The sequence below is a fragment of the Euprymna scolopes genome, chromosome 14 (genome assembly GCF_053919585.1).
Source record: "Euprymna scolopes isolate OS-2025 chromosome 14, ASM5391958v1, whole genome shotgun sequence".
NCBI lineage: Eukaryota > Metazoa > Mollusca > Cephalopoda > Sepiida > Sepiolidae > Euprymna > Euprymna scolopes.
In genome coordinates this window covers 32,441,751-32,464,332 of record NC_136495.1, presented here as the reverse complement: position 1 = coordinate 32,464,332, position 22,582 = coordinate 32,441,751, and the positions used below count along the sequence as shown (strand labels likewise).

At 35.0% G+C, this 22,582-nt stretch overlaps 1 protein-coding gene across 1 annotated transcript in view; it reads left to right on the top strand.

Annotated features, from left to right (window-relative positions):
- Window positions 1-22,582, top strand: part of LOC145292711 (uncharacterized) — a 123,730-nt gene that overhangs the window by 12,141 nt on the left and 89,007 nt on the right. Inside the window, exons 3-4 of the mRNA XM_080138748.1 lie at window positions 5,538-5,738; window positions 16,849-16,970. Coding sequence (XP_079994874.1) covers window positions 5,538-5,738; window positions 16,849-16,970 — 323 coding nt within the window. The remainder of the gene's footprint in view (window positions 1-5,537; window positions 5,739-16,848; window positions 16,971-22,582) is intronic.

The following is a 22,582-nucleotide window of genomic DNA, read 5'->3' as shown; positions in this document are numbered from 1 at the left end:
TATAAAGAATCACATCCAAATTTAAATTCAGTTGAATATAATTAGCCCGGTTGGAAAGTTTTCACCGTAGCTGAAATTATAGAAATTGTTTTTTTTGGATAGTGCAGTAGTCCAATGAAAGTTGACTGGATTCGAGAAATAGAATGGACAGAAAAACATGTCATCTTCCATCGCTGGCTTACCTAGAAAAGCTGATTTCAGATTAATTAAAAAAAATTAAGGTAAGCCTAAAAAAAAAGATGTCTGCACGTGAATGTTTAATTAATCGTAAATTGTCTAGAAAGACCTAAACAATTCTTTCTGTAAAGTGTTACAATTCAATGCCAAAAATAGGGTGGGGAGTAAAGATTAGAAAGTTTTAAGCGTTGCAAAATCTTAGTTTATTAGTAATTATAAGGCTGTCAAATAGCCATGATGATGACAATGATGACAATAACAGCAACAACAACAACAGTAATAATAATAATAATAATAATAATAATAATAATAATAATAATAATAATAATAATAATAAAAGTAATGTAATGCTAATCATGGTAATAATAATTTTAATAATAATGTTAATAATAATAATAATAATAATAATAATAAAAGTAATGTAATGCTAATAATGGTAATAATAATGTTAATAATAATGTTAATAATAATAATAATAATAATAATAATAATAATAATGGTACCACTAATACTAGCGATAACAATAATGATAATAATAATAATGATAATGTCAAAAATCATGTGTAATAATAATAGTAATATATTTTTTCTATGTTTATTGAGCACTCTTAATAACCCCGTTCTAATTCACGAGTTTTACCGTTAACTTGATATATATATATATATATATATATATATATATATATATATATATATATATATATATATATATAGAGAGAGAGAGAGAGAGAGAGAGAGAAGTCAATAAAGAGAGATAATGAATGTATGAAAACAATATAGTAATATATATATAGAGAGAGATTTATTCATTTATTTAATAAGGGTATACATCAATTAGGGATGTAGGGTAATTCCCCCCTCTCTCTTTTTCTCTCTCTCTCTCTCTCTCTTTACATATATATATATATATATATATATATGTGTGTGTGTGTGTGTGTGTGTGTGTGTGTGTGTGTGTGTGTGTGTGTGTGTGTTAGGGCGACACTTTTATCGCTCGACCCTGTGTACAACTGTTTTTCTCCATAACTGATATTTATATATATATATAGTAGTTCTCTGCATATGTATTTAAAAATTATCTTTATACTGGTAAGGGCATTCCTCAATGCAAAATATCCGTAATAAAAATAATATATCAACCTATAGATAGTCTTTTTCTTCGGCAGTCCGATACATTCACAATTTTAGAAGTTATTAGGTTTGTGCAAAAATAATGTTTTTTGACATGAAGTTGAACGCAAAAATGACGTTATTTTTGCACCAACCTAATATCCCCCCTCTCTCTCTTTATATATATATATATATATATATATATATATATATATATATATATATATATATAGAGAGAGAGAGAGAGAGAGAGAGATAGATAGATAGATAGATAGATAGATAGATAGATATGCTGTGTTTCCATAAATTGGATAACATCGAACAAGTAGGCAAGCTCATTATATTTTTAAACACAATTTATTCATGGCAGAAACATTACATAAATTACAGAGGGTATTGGTTGTCCGACATGTTGCTTTTCTCTTTTTCAAACTCTCTAATTTTTTCTAAAGATCTATAAGGGCGATAATTCTTACTTTCTTTATTAAAGTTATTTTTCCCTTTGATTGCTATAACACGTCCTCTTTCAAATATGATCCTTGTAGGATGTTTGATGTGAGTCTATAGAGTTGAAGTTGATTGCACCTTCGTTGAGTCCGTCGGGTTGGACATTTCTTCTAAGACTTGCTTTGTTTATCGCATGTTGCTTGAACATTTTGAGGTAATTCAAATGTGTACAGTAAAATATTTAATAGAATGATTATGCTATTTGGTTATCCATTTGGAAGGTATGAGTGACGAAGTTGATTTGCATGTCTGACCCAAATAGATATATCCACATCATAGATTAGATTGCCAAAACGACGTGTCCATTTTTCTTTACCAGTGCGGTAGTCTTTTGCCGATACAGGTTGTCCTGATAGGATTTTACATAATGTTGCTCCATGATGGCGATTGAACTGGTCTTCCATCGTCGTATTTCTCTTGGGAATATTATTTGATGATGGACGAATAGCATCGATTGGTGAACGTATTTTTCTGTTCATCAGTGCTTCAGCAAGAGACTTTCCATTTGGGCAATTTGGATTTGGAGTAGCTCTGTAGCTACTTAAAAATATTTCTTTGATTACTTTGAGTAGTTCCTTTCCCTTTTAACTTTAAGAGTGCTATTTAAACGTGTCGACAAAGTGTTCGGCTTGGTCATTTGATTGTAGATGAAAAGGTGGATATCTGAGATGCTGAACACTGTTTTGTTTACAGAAGTCAGGAAATTCTGCTGACGTAAATGCAGTGCCATTATCAGAAACTATGATTTCAAGAACACCTGACTTGCAGAAAATTTCTTGTAGTTTCTTTACAGTTTCATTTGATGTAGTATAATTCAGCTGAAAGATTTCTGGGCATTTACTGTAAGTATCAACTAATATTAAGTACTGTTGTCCATTAGCTGGGCCTGCAAAGTCTGTGTGCAGTCGTGACAAAGGAGTTTCTGGGATAGGCCATGCATGCAATGTTGTTTTCCAAGGATACTTTGCAACCACTTGGTATTTGGCACAATCTTTTTTACAAGTTCCTCTAATTGCCTGTCCATATTTGGCCAATACACATCCATGTTCTCCCAAAAAGAAGTGTTCCATTGATCTCAGATAAAGATATTTTTTGAAAAAGTGGTTGAAGTTGCTGCTTAGTGCATGTTTTTGGCCAGCTGGTGAGATGAAAATGTCCAACTTTCTGTAATAAAAGTTATTATTTAATAATAATAATAATAATAATAATAATAATAATAATAATAAAGGATCTTCGGATGTAGCCTCCTGGATCATCTCTAAAGCGGCAGGTAGCTATCTGTGGAAACAAGTGCAGAGACAACCTCAGCTTCCACAGATATATCACCGATGATTGTGTCTTCCACTACTTTTTGATCAGAAAAGATGAGTCTTGATGGCGCATCTGGCTGGCCTATTGTGCTGCCTGGTTGGTTCTTTATAGAAAACTCGTAATCTAAAAGCATAGTTGCGCATCTTTGTAAGTGATTTGCTGTATAAACTGGAATTCCTTTCCTGGAACCAAAAATATTTATTAAAGGCTTGTGGTTTGTGATCAGAGTAAAACGCCGGCCATATAGCATTTTGTGAAATTTATTTACTGCATAGATAATAAGTAGGACTTCTTTCTCAATTTGTCTATACTTTCGTTCAATATGTGTCAACGACTTTGTTGCTTGTGCAATGGCTTTTTCGCTTCCATCAGAAAAATATATGTGATATTACTGCTCCGGACTCCATAGTCTGAAGCATCCGTCATGACAGGTCCTGGAGATGACCTTAAACTATATTCAGCTTGCGGGCTTTGGGGAGTGTTTAATTGCCATTGCTCACAGGCCCATTCTGACCCGGTGTTTTGAGTCTTTAAAAATTCTTCTTCCTGGTTACACAATATTTTTTCGAATTACATTTTGATTTATGACGTAAATAATCCCGATTGTTTCTTTTCGTTTGTGCACAAAATTTGCTTCTCTTTTTCGTTTGTTCGCAAAAAACATGTTGTTGTTGTTGTTGTTGTTGTTATCGTTATTGTTGTTGTTGGTGTTTTTGTTGTTGTTGTTGTTGTGTGTGTGTGTGTGTGTGTGTGTTTTATTTTTCGTATGTTTACAAAATAATGTTGTGGAAAAAGTATCTTTTTTTATGTGTTCACAAAAAAATTATTGAGCAAAAGATTCTTTTCTATTTGCTCAGAAAAGAATTCCCCAACATTTTTTTAAAAAATTATTACTATGTACGCTTTTGCTTTTGGGATTTAGTATTTAATCCAATCTCATCCTCGTCGCAAAATTCTGTTGTATTCGGAGAAATTGTGATGTCAGTATTATTGGGTAACATAGAATAAGTAGGCAAGCTCATTGTATTTTTAAACACAATTTATTCATGGCAAAAACATTAAATAAATTACAGACGGTATTGAATTTCAAGCGATGTCCGACACGTTGCTTTTCTCTTCTTCGAACTCTTTAGTCTTTTTTAAAGATCTATAAAGGGCGATAACTCTTATTTTATTCATTAGAGTTATTCTAACTCTTACTTTATTTATTAGAGTTATTCCTCCTTTGACTGTTGTAACAATATATATATAGAAGATATAGATGGCCTTCGGGTCAAGATCAAAGTGTAGTATCTGTTCTGTTCAATTTCTTGGTTTCTGTTAGTAGAGGAGAAATCCTTCACGACTGAGACAATTTTAATTTTTGTTCCTTTTCTCCGCATTAAAAAACGACCCTGGTATCTAACTCTGTTCCGTGGGGAGGCATTGTAAATAGGAATAATATATATATATATATATATATATATATATATATATATATATATATATATATATATATATATTATTTTATGTATTTATATAGAATTTTATGGATTTATTTTTAGTATTTATATGTGATGAATATGTAAGTAGATCTAGGTAATCGTTTAGAGTTTTTGTTTTTTGCATGGGAGGCATAGGGAGAATTTTGAAGGTTGGTAGAATTTGCTACAAATTATTTTGTGAAAATGTTGGCTTTGTTAGATGCAAAGGAGATCAGCACTTTATCGTTAATGATGTTTTATATGGGTTCAGGACTTTCTTTTAAATTCATGTGAGCCAAGCCGATGGCAAGCCACTTTATATTTGACAAATAAGATATAGAACTCTACCGTTCTCTGTAACCCTTTTGCAGTAGTTTTGGGTATATTTGAAAGAGTTTTGTGTTTCAAAGCATATATTTCATTAAAGGCAATTGAAATATTGGTTCCTATGGGTAATAACGAAATTTCATTCAGGGATGAAGCTTGAATAACTGTTTAATCTATATTGGGTTTTTTTTTTAAGTTTTAAAGTTCTCAATAACAACGATTATACAATCACATCAATCCATAGCCTTGAGACCCTAGACGGGCATAGACCATCCACAACTTTATAGATGCTCTTGTAGCGAGGAATTCTTTTTTTTCAGAGTGAGCCACAGCCCAACCTTCCCAGAAGGTACATACAGTGTTTGGTCTTCCTAAATGGTCACCCATCTGGTACTGGCCAGGTTCAAAGTTGCTTAACTTCGGTAATCTAGCGAAAACCGGTGTGTCGTACCAATCACATACATGACGCATTATTTTTGTAAACCTATCAATGCCAACGGTTATCCAATCACATACAGGACGCGTTTTTTTTTGAAAAAAAAAAAAAAACATTTGAGAGGGATTTCAGTTAAGAAAATTTTTAGGCTGTTCAAATCAATTACTTTTGTTTAAAACATACTTTTGTCATTTCTTTTCTTTTAGATAACAGTACTGTTAAATCCCTGTTCGTTCCTGACACATACTCAGTAAATGTCGAAGTGAAGTTGGTGAATGAAAAAAAAGTGCATTTGATTCGCGAAGATCGTGCAGATGACATCAGTAGCCTGAAAGTTACGAACACCACTCACGTAGTTCACTGCCTTTATCATTACCGGCAGAGACAACTGGTCACGTATACGGAAGGTGAGTAAAATTCTGATGCATTTTCAGCAAAAAAACTAAGAATTCGATATTTTATTTTATTTGGAAAACAAAGAAGAAATTTATTTTCGAAATCAGAAATAATTTTTTTAAAAGAAAATCAAAGGAAAAATAGACAAATGAAATTGGGGAAAATATAATCTTATTTAATTATTGGCCCTTTGCCTGGCGATAAACTGAAATCCTATACTATGGCTACTAAAATGTGTGTAAGTCAGACGTTTCACCATTCCTTTCATCCACTGGTGATAACTGGGCTGTAAGAAGTTTCGTCAAAACTGTAAGAGGTGGGGAGCTCACTCCCACTCCCCCTCTCTCTCTTTTGTTCTGAATTATATCACAAAATTAAGTCACTATATTTCTGTTTTTGGAGATATGAATAAAAACGTGAATCGTAAAAAGATGGTGTTGTCGCCTGATTTTGTTTAATACTGCTCTGCGTGAATTTCTAGTCACTATCTTATGATGAGGGTTTATGATGAGGGCTTATGAGATGAATCAGATGCGTTGCTGGAACTTTATAACTTGATAACGATGAACAAGGACAATGTGCAATGAACCAAGAATAGTGAACGATAAACAGCAGCAATCATTATATTCATCAGAATCAGCAAAGATAGTCAAATCAGAATGTGTGGCCAACTCGCACTCTGCTGGCCATGTTATGAAACACTGTCTCATTATATCAAAGACCAAAACATGACAAACAATTACTCTATGATTATATATATATATATATATATATATAATTTCGTATTCCTGTTTGTTTGTTTACAATTTAATTAATATATACAAAACGTTTCTTAGTTTAATCTTTCATTTATTTCTTTATATAGTATGATTCTTGCAAAATATACAATTAAGGGATTATCCAATTTGCATATTATATTAAGAAAAATCGTTTTTATTAAATAGCTGTATCTTAGTTAATGCTTTTAGCGAAAGAATTGTTTTACGTATTCTATTTAAAATTGTCATTTAATAAAATTTAAACAACAATTATATTGATAATATATTTAATTTAATTTATGTGGAATTGTTATTTCCAACATCGACATTTAAAAAAATTTTTTTAGAGTTATTTGCCCCTGGAAACTTCTAAAGATAAAAAACTCTCACCAAATAAAATAATTTGGTAACCTAAATAAGTTTGTAGCTGGAAAAATAATTCCGTGTTGATAGAAAAATGTTTGGCTTTTATTGTTTTGTTTTTTAATATTCAAACAAACAAAAAAAAACACTTACGAAAAAACTGAAAATATTTCATTTGTTTATTTTTATTATTCTTTAAACGGCTATACAGAAATCGGTAAATTTTTACGATGTAACACCTAAAAAAAAATGAAGATCTACTGCCCCTTCCCCTCTAAATACCACAATTTACACTTTTTTCTTTTTTCATGTTAAATTGATTAAAAACTTGATTTTTTAATTAAAAAAGGTAATTTTTACGACGTGACCAAGCGTCGTTTAATCCCTAAAAATGATCTACATTTTTTTTTAGCCTAATACGTTTAAACAGCTTTTATAAATAACATGAAAGAATAAATTTAGAAAAAAAATTAACAGTTTAGAGTGTGGGTATCACTTTTCTATATAAATTTTACGTAAAATAAGCACCCACTTTTTAGCCACCAAGCGTTCAACGAGAGATGTCACCTTTAGCATTTTTTCCAGTTTGGCGATTGAGGGGAGGGGGACAAAACATGACAAATACATTTTTTTTGTCGGGGGGGGGGCGAGAATTAAACATAAAATAACGATGAATTTAATTACTTTTTATGAGACCATTCTGTACTTTCATCTAACAATTTCATAAACAAAACAAACCCCAAAATATTACAAAGTCAATTTTTTCGGGGGGGGGGGGGGCGAGGATTACATTAGAAATATAAAATGACAAAAAATTTCATTTAATTGTTTTTGGAATTGATTTTTGGTATATCTTCATTTTTCTTAGGGGTTAAACGACGCTGGGTAACGTCGTAAAAATTACTACAGAATCTTTGACTGCTTCGAATGCAAACTTAAGTTTGCATTCGAAGCACACACTTTAAAAAAAAAGGCTCCCCCCTCAAAAACAAAAAAAAGCAAATCGAAAAAGCCCCCCCCCCAAAAAAAAAGCAAATCGAAAATTTTACGTTATTTTTTTAGGTTCACAAAATCGTGAGTTTTCTTAGGATAGTGACCAAAACAGTTCCCAAGTTACCATTTTCCCCTCATTCGCGTTCCAGGTGTGAGCCTGCCAACTTGGCTAATTTTCTTTTTTCTTACGATCGGACAGGCATTCGCTGCTATCTTTTTAAACAAAAGTTGTAATGATTTATTTTTCATTATTTATTTTTTTAGGGAGGGTTCTTTCCAGTGCTCAGTATCCGGAGAATAGTTTCTTGTCTTTGTATCCCTTCTACCAAAATTTTTGGTGGAGAAGGGATCAGGTATTTCTTCTTTTTTGGGGAGATTACAGTTACATGTTTTTCACCGTTCTTTTATTTTTGACATTGTTGTGGGGTTATCCACGTTGCCCATGATGAAAATGATTAGTAAAGCAGGTGCGTTCACAACGGAACTTCATGTCAAGTGACGTCGGGTACCCAAGATAGTATATATATATATATATATATATATATATATATATATACATGTTTTATTGAACCACAGGGATGATTTCTGTTTGTTTCTCTTCCGATCCATCCATTTTTTCCATTTGGCGGTTCAGTGTTCGAACGTTCTGTTTGAGTGTAATATATATATGCAATATATATATATGCAATATATCTATATGCAATATATATATATGCAATATATATATATGTACATATATATATGTATGTATATATATACATATATACATACATATATATATATATATATATATATATATATATATATATAACCCTCAAAAGGATTCAAAATGACGTAATACATATAAAGTATTTACAGCTTCTCCAATTTTCGGATTTTTAATAATCTCAAAATGCACTTTATCTCCTTTTGATGAATTGATTATTGCTATTTCTTCTGATGAGTTAAGGGCAAAATAGATTCACTGATTGATATAATAATTAAGTGATTGACTTTGTGCCACGAGACAGATACTGTCAAGAACTGTAAATGTTAATTGAATTAAAGGAATAAAATTAACTTAAATTGGTAAGATGGTCAGCATCATGAACTTTGGAATATAGATTTTTGCCATTCATTCATTATATTGCTCTGTAATTACATTGAACTCCTTAAATAAGGATTAGTATATATTATAAGGAAATAAAGTATATATATATATATATATATATATATATATATTTCCTATATATGTGCACACATGTTTCAGTTCTGATTTCTTTAAAAATCTAGTGTCATCATACCAATGGTTTCAACTGGTTTCATATATCTAGGAAACCACAGCAATAAAATCATTATATATATGACGATCAGGTTTGAAGCACCTACTTGTCTCAACTAACTGGTGAATTGTATACAGGGAAACGAACAATATTTTACTCCCTACGTTGGTAGAGTTCTTGTAAAGAAATTACTTGCGGGCCACCTAACTTAAGCTACTGCGCTTTAGGTAAAACTGGTTCGAGCTCTCCGACCCATTGAAAAGATGTTTACATCGTTGACAACTAGATTTAACTTATATTCAGCAGGTGTTGTATGATAGCGCAGTAGAGACATAAATTGTCAGCTCAACGGTCAGGTATCGATCTTAGCTTGAAGCACTTGCTTGTCTAGCTGCACTGATGAACTGCAAACCGCGAAATAGTACTGCCTGTGAATTACACACACACACACACACACACACACACACACACACACACACACACACACACATATATATATATATATATATATATATATATATATATATATATATGAATTGAAACGTATAAAAAAGAATACGAAAAGTATAAAAGCTTATAACTTTTCTTTATTCGTTTTCAATTGATGACATGCAGGAATACAAAATAATATTATTAAAAAAAAATTTTAAAAACTTTTTTTACAAGTACGTAATTTTCGACCGATCCATCAGTCTTCATCGGTGTAGTTTATAATATATATATATATATATATATATATATATATATATATATATATATATATATATATATATGTGTGTGTGTGTTCTAAAGATGACTAAAATATAATTATCCACTATATATATATATATATATATATATATATATATATATATATATATATATATATATATATATGTTCTAAGAATGACTGCAATTCATGTGCGAGTATTTCCATCACTTAATATTTATTTTTTAACAGTAGCTGTCCCGATCCAGAGCTACCTGGAAATATTACTACTTTCAATTTTATTTTGTTTTGTTTTATTTAAAAGTCTGGTATTTTCTGACTTGTTTAACAGAATTATTATTATTATTATTATTATTATCAAATTCCGCGAGATGAATTGTGGTTTTGTTTTGCAAAAAGAACGTTTGTAAATATTATTGTAGACAATTTAAAACTGCGTTAGATGCAGACGCCAAGATTTTTCAGCATTTTCGATTTGCTTCTAACCGGGTGCTTTCGATAAATCTCTCCCTTGCTAATCATCACATGGTCCCCTTACTTTCATTCTACTCTTCTCTGCACTCTATTCTCATGAATGTTAAATTCAAGCCTTAACAGTTGATCTCCATCCCAAATCTATTAAAAGTTACTTACATCATTGTTTTCATAAACTGGATGCGTGTCTATCAACAAATTTTTGAATAAAAACAAAATATAGGGTTCCTCGCGGTCGGTATATTTCCTGTAATCTTACATTCATTCTATGCTTGTTGGTACGGGTTTAGGTTCTTCCAAGTCCCAAAACTACCGACCAGCTTTAATAATTACTAAACGTACAACAAGTATAAACGACAAGAATTTATTAACAAACATGAAAACATGACAACACTGCAATTCAGAACATTAAGGTAAAAAGATTACTCACTTCAATAGTGGGGTTTACGGGAAGAGTGAGGACTCTATTCTAGAGTTGTACTCTGCCTGTCCAACATTGTCTTTTAGGAGAAGAACTTTTTGCGTCCATGCCTCATGTGTACGGACTCTCCTCTTCTTTTCTCAAGGGACCTCACTCCTTACCCTACACCGGTAATCCGGTGCTCTTATTTATTCCCCTACAGTACTCCCCCCAAAATACGGAGTACCTGAAATAAATGGGCAACATTTTTAAATTTATTTAAACCGTCACAAAATTTTTTAAATGTGCTGGCCATCTGACATGTCTACCTGACCGTGTCTTTTTCTTTTCTACTTTCTGAAGCGTCATATCTACCGGCATGGCGTTTGGGGGTGATACTTTCAGATATGTCTCTTCCAGTGCTGCGGGTTTTAACCTGTCTACCGAAATGTTTTGTTCCTCATTCTTGATAAGCACCTTGAAAAACTTATTTTGTCTCTCCACAACCTTAAAGGGGCCACGATACGGCGGTTGCAGGGAATGCCTCCTTTCCGTATCACGGATAAAGACGTGCGTGCAAGTCTCTAAACCCTTAGGTACATATGGGACCATGTTCCTATTCGAGCCTGAGGGGGAATATGCCATCTTGGCCATTTTTGTCCATAACTTTTTTTGGTGCTTCAAAAAAATATTGTGCTGGCAACCGCAATGTGGTTCCATATAGAGACTCCGCTGCTGAGCACTCCATATCTCTTTTCACCGTTGTCCGCAGTCCCAACAATATTAGTGGCAGATGTTCTAACCACCTTGTATTGTCCGTAAGCTGTGCCCGTAAGGAGGCTTTCAGACTGCGATGTAGTCGCTCGACCATGCCGTTTGGCTGGGGGTGATAAGCCGTGGTGTGTATACTCTTGGTGCCCAAAAGTTTTGCAAGTTTATGAAAAAGGTCTGACTCAAACTGTCGACCTCTGTCTGATGTAACATTTTGTGGTACACCGAATCTGGCCACCCAGCCAGCAAGGAATGTCCTGGCAGTTGTGTATGCCGTCATGTCTGGCATCGGTAGAGCTTCAAACCATCGTGAGAATCTGTCGATACATGTCAGCAGATAGCACTGACCTTCACACGTCGGAAATGGTCCGGTGATGTCGATATGAATGTGCTGAAATCTCTCATCTGGAACTGGAAACGTGCCTAGAGGAGCCCGCGTGTGACGACCGACCTTGGCTTTTTGACACTCCACACACGTTTTCGCCCACGCTCTTGTATCAGCTTTTATTCGCGGCCAGACATATCGGTCTGTTAGCAGCCTTACAGAGGCATTGGCCCCTGGATGCGATAGACCGTGTACTGCCTTAAATATGCCTTTGCGTAGCGATGCTGGAACGTATAGTCGCAGTTTATTTGTGCTTGTGTCACACACAACTTTTGTGTGGCTGGTAGGGTTGGTAATTGTCACTAGGTTCAATGAAGTTGGATTATTCTGCAGGAGATTTTGCAAATGTTCATCCTTCTGTTGTTCTTTAGACAAGGTGTCGACGTCAATTGCCGGCTGCAACAGGAAGGAATTAATTCCCCGCAATAAGGTGTCTGCTGGGATGTTGTCTGCTCCCTTGATGTGTCGGATATCCGATGTCAATTGAAGGATATAATCCATCTGGCGAATCTCTCTGGGAGAATATTTGTCCGAGGAAGACTGTAAAGCCCCTAACAGGGGTTTGTGGTCCGTGAGGATATGGAACTGCTGACCTTCCAAGAGCTGCCGGAAATGGCGTATCGCGGAGAATGCAGCTAACAGCTCTCTGGAAAATGTACTATAGCGTTTCTCAGTCTCTGTTAATTTTTTTGAGAAAAAGGAAATGGGTTTCCAGTCCGCATCACATTTTTGTTGTAGGACCGCTCCAATTCAAATTGCGGATGCATCCACTGCTAGGCACAGCTCCTGGTTGGGTTGGATGTGAGACAATTTTGCAGTCTCCTGCAACATAGCCTTGATCTTGTTGAATGCTTCTACCGCGTGCTCTGAAAATCTTGTTGAATGCTTCTACCGCGTGCTCTGAAAATACAATGTCACACTTCCACACATTTTTCAACAAACTTGTCAATGGTAAAAGTACTTGTGCACAGTGAGGTAAGAACCTACGATAAAAGTTTATCAGCCCCAAGAATTGACGCAGCTGCCTCATTGTGGCAGGAATAGGAAAATTTTGAATGGACTTGACCATCTCTGGTGATGGGGATATTCCCCCCTCTGAAATATGGTGTCCTAAAAAAATTACTTCGGATTGACCAAAAGCACATTTTAATGGGTTTAGGACTATCCCATATTGCTTCAAACGTTCTAAGACCTGTCGCATATGACCGATGTGTTCCTTTCTAGTTTGGCTAGCAATAAGTACATCGTCAATATATGCACAGACGAATGGCAAAACTGACAACACCTGGTCTATGAACCGTTGGAATGTTTGTGCTGCATTCCGCAACCCAAAAGGAACTCGTATGAACTCGAACATCCCGAATGGGGTGATGATAGCCGTTTTAGGAATGTGTTCGGGCTCCACCGGTATTTGGTGATATGCTCGAATTAAATCCAATTTTGTAAAAAAACGGTTATTTTGAGCCACTGCTGTCACGTCCTGGACATGTGGTACTGGGTATCTATCTGGTTTAGTGACTGCATTCAGTGCTCTGTAGTCCCCACATGCCCGCCAGCAAGTGTTAACACCTTTGTTGACAAGATGAAGAGGTGAAGCCCATTCGCTCTTTGAAGGGCGAACTATGCCTAACTTCATCATTTGCTGAAATTCAGCCTTGGCCGCTGTTACCTTTTCTGGTGCTAAGCGCCTAGCTTTGCTATGAACGGGCGGACCCTTTGTTTCGATATAGTGTGTGGTGGAGTGTGGCAAAACGTCCCTATGGAAAGAAGGCACTGAAATTGAAGGATATTCCTTCAAGAGACTCAGAAAATCGTTATCCTGGTTTGCATGTGCCACTGCTGGACAATGGAGTACCAGTCCTAACTACCCCACACGCTGTGAGATGCGTTTCTGGATCTTTCAGACACTGGCCTGTTATATCCACCACCAAACCGAACGCCTGTAAAAAATCGGTACCTAAAATAGCACTGTCTACATCCGCCACTATAAAAATGTGGGTAAATGTTCTATGCAGGCCTAAATTAAGGTCCATACACTTCTCCCCATATGTGTGTATTAACGAGCCATTCACAGCTCGTAGTGTGAATTTACAAGGAGGGGATTTCTTGTCGGCTGCAGTCGCAGGAATGAGAGACACCTGTGCCCCGCTGTCCACCAAAAAGGACGTACCTGAGTTTTTGTCCACCACATACAATAGGCGGCCTGAACGAGATGCACCGACAGTTGATGCCGCATTCTTCTGTCGGTTTAAGCTTTTCCCGAACTCTTGTAACTACACGGTGGGATACAGGAATTTGCCTTCTCCCCAAATCTCTTGTGCTTCCAGCAAATGGTCCTATCCTGCCTCCGTTCTCTGGAGTGGCTGCGCGCACCCCCCCCCCCGCCTTTGCTTATTCTCGAGGGTAAGTCTCGCGATGTCCTCCGCTATTTTGTTCATGCGACCTTCCAATCTGGTCTGTCCCTCCATTAGTTTGGAGAGTAGCTCGTCTTTCTCCGATGTCTGAACGCCAGCCACCGTTGACGACCGTGTCGACATTATATCGGCAATATGGTCGGCTATCTCAGCCACTCGTTCCACTGGCATAGATTCATCTTGTGCAGCTATTACCACCTTATACTCGGTTGGTATGCGCTGTAGGAAGATGTGGTTGACAATATTATTGTCCATTGTCCCTTCAGCCAACTTCTGCAGGCGCTTTAGAAACTGTGACGGCGTGCTATCCCCCATCGTTTCCTGTTCTAATAATTGTGAGATTCGCCTGTGTGCTGAAACTTACACAGCAGTTGTCACTCTTTCTCGTAGGGTGTCATTTGGTTTCTCCGTGGGAGGAGATATAATTAGGTCTCTCACCTCGACGATAACATCCTGAGGTAATATAGTCGCCACATGGCAAAACTTTTCAGTCTGTCCTGATATCGTTTTCTGCCGAAAATATAAATCTAGCTGTGCGAAAAACAAAGCAGGGTCATTCCGTACATCCGTTGGAATCAGACTGAATGTGGGCGACGCCATTTCACATTTATTTATGATTTTTATTATTATTATTATTTATTTTTATCTTATTTATTTATAGCGACAGTTAGCTAGATGACACCGTATAGTAGTAATAGTAGGGACAGAGCAAGAGGAAGACGAAGTGTGACGTAGTGTTCACATCAGCCAATCATGAGACTGGCGCCGCGTGCAAATTGAAGAAGACGGGGTCGGCCATATTTGTTGTGCGAGAAAAATGTGAATATCCCGATGAAAGGGTAACGATACTTGCATAAAATAAATCTCGGCACAAAAACGTAACTAGTCATTATTTTTTTATTTTTTTATTTTTAACTTACGTACGTAAATGTTTTGTTTATTTATTTTTAACTACTCTGACGCCGGGATTCATGTTATGGATTATTTTTATTTAAAAATAAACTTTAATTTTACGCATTTTCCTTTTGTTATTAAAACATAAAAAACCCGTTGCTTTGCGTATTCTATGTTGCTAGTTGGGGTCACCACTGTTGGTACGGGTTTAGGTTCTTTCAAGTCCCAAAACTACCGACCAGCTTTAATAATTACTAAACGTACAACAAGTATAAACGACAAGAATTTATTAACAAACATGAAAACATGACAACACTGCAATTCAGAACATTAAGGTAAAAAGATTACTCACTTCAATAGTGGGGTTTACGGGAGGAGTGAGGACTGTATTCTAGAGTTGTACTCTGCCTGTCCAACATTGTCTTTTAGGAGAAGAACTTTTTGTGTCCGTGCCTCATGTGTACGGACTCTCCTCTTCTTTTCTCAAGGGACCTCACTCCTTACCCTACATCGGTAATCCAGTGCTCTTATTTATTCCCCTACATGCTGATAACAATATCAATAAAAAAACAAGCGATATGCTAAGAATTTATCAGGTTAGTTTTTGGAGTCAGAGTTATCTTCCTTGGTGAGAACTCTTTTATGCTTCTTTGTAAAATGATTTGAAAAATTGTAGGCCTAAATTATGGATTGTCGTTATTTTGTAGGTTCAACTTCAAAAGATTATAACTCCTTTCGTGAGAAACTTTATTGATTGATATTAAAACCATTAGAATCGACACATATTTTGCCAACGAGAAACACGTTTATTTATCCCATTAGCATAGAAATCCGGAGTTCTGTTAGCGATGACGTCATTGCAGGCCGATTTGGCATTATCTCGACTTTTGAAGCATTTTTCGCACAGGATGTTATCGAGATGTTTGAAAAAGTGATAATTGGTGGCCGAGAGGTCCACTGAATATGACGGATGAGGCAGAGTCTCATAGCACAATTCGTTCAGCTTCTGAAGGTTCAGCTGAGAAACATGCGAACAAGCGTTGTCCTAGAGGAGAATTGGTCCCTTCATATTGACCAATCTCGGGCACCTACGTTGGAGCTTCTGGTGCATTTCGTCAATTTGTCGGCAGTACTTCTCCGCCGTAATCGTTTCGCCCGGATTCAGAAGCTGTGACGGATGAGACCGGCTGCAGACCACTAAACAATCATTAAAACCTTTTCTGGTGCAATTTCGGCTTCGGAAAGTATTATGGATCTTCTCCGGCCTCCAACCACTGTGCCGAACGTCGCCGGTTGTTGTAGAGGATCCACTTCTCACCACACGTTACAATCCGCTCGAAAAATAGGTCGTTTTTGTTGCGCAGAAGGAGCGTAGAAGGCACCTCAAAACGATTATTTTTTTTATCATCGTTAAATTTCTGCGGCACCCATTTATCCAAATGTTTTGACTTTCCTATTTGCATTAAATGTCGAACGACTGTTGAGTGGTCGAAAAGCCTGCAGAAAAAATGAATGCATAGATCCAGAACGCTAACAAATAACACGATTCGATACAGCGTAAAAAAGCGCTTCAAAAGATATATCACATGGTTATATTTATCAATGAATTAATTCAGAAATCATATATAAAGTAACATATATGAGAAAACCATATAGTTTTTGTACCAACCTAATATTATATTCAAATGTTATTTCTAGACTTACGTGGAAGGAAGAAGGAATGTCAAGTGACAACCCTGGAACCCAAAACACCTTGTATTCCACATTCACCATGGACCATTCCACTACACGAATTGCGACAAATGAAGAAATTCAGTTGGGTAAGTCCATTTTGTTGCTTAGAAATTTCCGGCAATCCAATTAATTCGAAACCAAATTTTAATTTTAATCACCGTGAAAATCTAGCGATATCTTGGTTTGCTTTATAGATGAAGCCTTTATGCTAAATGTCCTGTTTTCTCAAATAACGTGATTATAAAAAGACTACCTGGCAGCCCGGCGTTGTCCGGTCGTACAATACGCTTAAATATGATATTTTTTATTTATGCAGATTGCGTATGTATTATCATAGAATCAATCCAGTATTGAATATATATAACGAGGAATAATTTGCCCAGTGGACTAATTCGCAAAAAATATTTAAAAAAATAATAATGATAATGTCGTTCATCAAGTCCTGTCTGTGTTTGTTTACTGATATTAGGGCTTGGCAATGAATGTCCTAGAAATGTCACTTCTGATTAATGTTTAATTTAAAAATATGTAAACGAAGAAATGATTTGCGACGATTTTAAATGGTTCTTTTTTCATGAATTGAACTCATTAATAAGAAAAAATTAAAATAAAATTGTGAACTATAACTGGGCTTAAAAAGGGGATCATTCGATTTGTAGTCGAATGCTCTACTACTGAACTATATCTCAAGATGTCAATAATTCTGTTGTTTTTTTAAGAAGAAATTATTTGCTAAGATCTTATTATCTCCCTTGCCGGTGTAACGTAAAATATTCCACGGTAAAATTCTTTTTTATCTATAAGAAAGATTATTTTAAAAATCGGATTTTTTTTTCGAATTTCGATACTTATCGGATGAATTTCTGTACAAAACCTATATAAGAACACTGCCAGACATAAATTATCTTTGTGTGAAATTTACACAAGATAGGCTCAGCCGTTTTGGAACCTATAATGAAGGAACTCACACACACACACACACACACACACACACACACACACACACACACACACACACACACAAAGTGACTTTTATATAATAATAGAGATAGAGATAAAGATTTACAGATATTGTTTACTAGCGGGATTGGAGGCGCCCGGCTTTGCTCGGTCGTAAAATACGCTTCAATATGATATTTTAATTTGTCCAGATTTCGTATATATATATTATTATAGAGTCGTGATTTTAAAAGTAAAAAAAAAAATATTTCGTTGCCATCAGTTAGAATCGAAACCGAAAGCAAAAGTGTATCACTGTAGCATTAAAAGTTGGCGACGTTACCACTGTACCAACTTGACACACATATGAACTGATTAAAAATTAAAAAATTGAGAATAAAATAAGATGAATGGACAAAATGTATAACGATTTTTTAATTTTGACCCGTTTTTGACCCCTTAAAAACTTATTTAACTGGCTAAAGACCCATAAAAAACGGCCCGTACAAATCTAATCATTTGAGTCCCCTAGCACCGCTCTGCAATTTTTAAATTCGGATGAGATAGAGTTCGAAAATATGGAGACACACAGACAGACGGACAGCTAGACAAGCAGATATATAGCCTTTTTATATTAGATAATACATTAGCAGACACTTCCGGTGTTCCTGAGATTAAATTAACCATATGTAATGCTGTTCCCGCCTTCTAATCAAACACTAATAATTTTATTCTTATTTTTAATTTTTAGTAATTTTCAATTTTCTAGTTCTAAATAAAATAAAGTAAAACATTGTCTTTGTTGCGCGCAGATGTTCGGCGTGAATGCAAACTCCTAAAATAAATGCAAAGGCTCAAAATATTATTTTAAAAAAATAACAGAATACAATAAAATTTTACTCGAGAAAAGTTGCATTTGATCTCAATATAGGGTTTCTTTTCAATCGTGTTCTCGAATTACGACAAATGAAGAACCTTGAAAGTGGGTAAGTCAGTTTTTTCTTACTTAGAAATTTCCGGCAATCCAATTTATTCGAAACCAAATTTTAATTTTAATCACCGTGGAAATCTGGCGATACCTGATTTGTGTTATAGAAGCCTTTATGCTAAATGTCATGTTTGTCAAATACCGTGATTATAAAAGACTAGCTGGCAGCCTGGCGTTGCCCGGTCGTATATTACGCTTAAACATGATATTTTAATTTATGCAAATTGCCTATGTATTATTATAGAATCAATCTCCTGTTGATTATTATATATTATGAGGAATAATTTGCTCGGTGGACTAATTTACGTAAAATATATAAAAAAATAATAATGTCCTTCTATCAAATTCCGTCTGTGTTTGCTTACAATATCACGTCAGCTGATATTAGGGCTTGACAATAAATGACCTAGAAAAGTAATTTCCGATTAATGTTTAATTTTAAAATATGAAAACGAAGAAATGATGCACGGCGATTTTAAATGGTATCTTTTCTTTTATCATGAATTGAACTCATTAAAATGGAATTTTCTCCCTTGCCGGTGTAACATAAAATATTTCACTGTAAAAATTCTTTTTCCTCTATGAGAAAGAAAGATTACTTTTAGAATCGGATTTTTTTCGATTTTCGATACTTATCAGATGAATTTCTGTACAAAACATATTTAAGAATACTGCCAGGCATATAAATTATCTTTGTGTGAAATTTGCAAAAAGTAGGCTCAGTCGTTTCAGAACCTATGAGGAAGGAACTCACACACACAAAACTGTAGACCCACCTTGTACGTATATTATAGAAATGTTTAGAAGTTAAAATATCGGACCTAAACAATAGTTAAAAGGTATGGCATAATCACGTTGACACACCGGTTCTTGACAGATCACCGAAGTTAAGCAAAGTTGAGCCTGTCCTGTACCAGATGGGTGACCATTTGGGAAGGTTAGGCACTGTATGTATCTTCTGGGAAAGTTTGGACGTGGGGCTAGCAGCCCCCCCCCAAATAAAAAATAACTCCTCACTATAAAAACATCTAAAAAAGTTGTGGATGGCTTATGACCCTCCAGGGGATCAATGCTATGGTGATGGTAATATTTAAAAGACACGTGTTTTATATGATTTTTCTGTGTTTATCACAGCAGAACTACAACAATGGAAGCCATTGATAATTTGATAAATGACGACAAAATGATATTTGAAAATATAACAATATATCTTTATTGTTTGTGACAGTGCTGGAACTCCACAGGTTGATTCCTTTCCAGCCCAATTCGTCAACCAACTTCGATATTCATTTCGAGTTGTTATTATTATTATTATTATTATTATTATTATTATTATTATTATTATTATTATTATTATTATTATTATTATTATTCTAGCAGTTCCGCCCGGCTTTGCTCGAGCCCTATGTACTGTTCATAACTTTATGTGCATATGTATATATTAAAAAGTGTGAATATGTACGGTAATGCCTTTCTATATAATATGCTTCCTAAACTACCATAGAGAAAAGTTAGTAGAGACCACAGATGTCAAATGTTTTAACTTTGACTTCAATTTTGACCCCTTAACATTTATTGTTTTGGGCTCAAATTAAATTAAAATGCTTGAGCCATGTCCAAGTAACCTACATCTAAAATTTCAAGTGTTTAGACTCAAAATTGGCAGAGGAGTTGGGTAGAGTCTGCAAATGTCAACTCGTTCAACTTTTACCTCTTTTTTTTTCGCCCAAAAACTGATTAAAAAGTTTGCTGCATGTCTGAATACCCTTTATGTAAAATTTCAAATGTTTAGACCCCAAATTGGCTTAATAGTTTGCTAGAGACCGCAAAAGTAAAATATTTTGAACTTTGATCCCTTAGAAGCCAAATTTTCCGAAAAAAAAAACCGATTAAAAAGCTTGCCATATGTCTGAATACCCTTTATGTAAAATTTTAAATGTTTGGACAAAAATTGTCTGAGTAATTTGATGGAGACCGCAGAGGTCAAATTTTTAAAACTTTGACCCATATTTTGACCCCTTAATATTTATTTTTGGGGCTCAAATCAAATTATAAAGTTAGATACATGTCCGAGTAACATATATCTAAAATTTAAAGTGTTTAGACCGAACATTGGTGGAGGAGTTTGGTAAAGTTGTCAAAGGTCAAATCGTTGAACTTTGACCCCTTAACAGCTTAATTTCTGACTGAAACCCGATTTAAAAGATGTTTCCAAATTTCAATACCCCTTATGTCAAATCTCGAGTTTGTAGACCAAAAATTGATAGAGTTATTTGGTAGAGAAGTGCACACACACACACACACACACACACACACACACACACACACACACACACACACACTATTATAGATATACTAGCATGGTTGCTCGGTGTTGCTCGGATGTTTGGAGGTGTGTGTTAAGCAAAAAAAAAAAAAAAAAGTGGTAGTAGGAAGGCAGGCTCAAACCCGTACCGCGAAGGAAGAAAAGAACGGGAAAAATCGTGACGTCTTTGCTGTTACAACCACCGCCAAACCGGAATTGACGTAGGTTTAAATTAAGGTTAGATAATCGAAAAGAGAGGATGACTTTCGAAAATATCGGCGAAAAAAGAGACTCCTCCCTGTAGAAAAGTGCTCAGTTGAGGGTGAAAAAATTGTTTTTAGCCAATTTTTCGGTATTTGTCATCTGAAGGGTCGAGCTTCAAAATGATACTGATCTTGTAAAAATCCGTCGCCTCTGTCGGAAGTTTAAGGCAAACATACATACATACATTTATATATTGGTAGCTCAAATTTTCGACCCAAACCGATTAAAAAGGTTGCCCTATCTCTGAATACCCTTTATGTAAAATTTCAAATGTTTAGACCAAAAATTGTCTGAGTAATTTGGTAGAGACCGGAGCGATCAATTTTTTTTAACTTTGTCCCCTATTATGACCTCTTAACATTTATTGTTTTAGGCTCAAATCAAATTATTAAGTTAGATACATGTCCAAGGAACCTATATCTGAAATTTCAATTGTTTAGACCCCAAATTAGCAGAGGAGTTCGCTAGTTCTCAAAGGTCAAATCGTTGAACTTTGACTTCTTAATAGCCAAATTTCTGTCGGAAAACTGATTACAAAGATTTTCCCAAATCTCAGTACCCTGTATATCAAATTTCGAGTCTGTACGTAAAATTGACAGAGTTATTGTGTAGGGAAATGTACACAGACAGACAGACAGACACTTTCACCTTTATAGATATATATAGATAACCAGTTGTAACTACTTAAACCGCCTCTTGGGACGGCATTGTCACGGTAGCCACACCCAAAAGATGTTTTATTTGGCGATGATCGTTTCACTGAATTGACCTGACTTTGGTTCGACTTGATTACACCTGTGTACATCTTTTGCTTGAAATGACCTTTCAAACATTAAAATTTAACATATTATTTGAACAATTGATTATTTCTGTTATTTCTTCCATTGTACATGTATGAATCAGGTTCATTAATTTTATTCAAATGATCTTTTGGTACATTCATTTTAAAATATAGTCACCACTTATCAAGTTTTCTTTTTAATTATTTGACTTCATATCGAAACTTTTAGCATTTATTTTGAAGTAAAATTTAGAATTACCGTCGCCTAAGAAGCCTTCCGGTTAACAATACATCGCCACATGGAAAACGTTGGGCAAATACAGCCAGTCTATGATATAAGTGTTGTGAAATGTTCGTTCTTTGCAAAAAATGTGATAAAATATAAGCAGAAATGAAAATTCAATAAAGAAGACGCACAAGG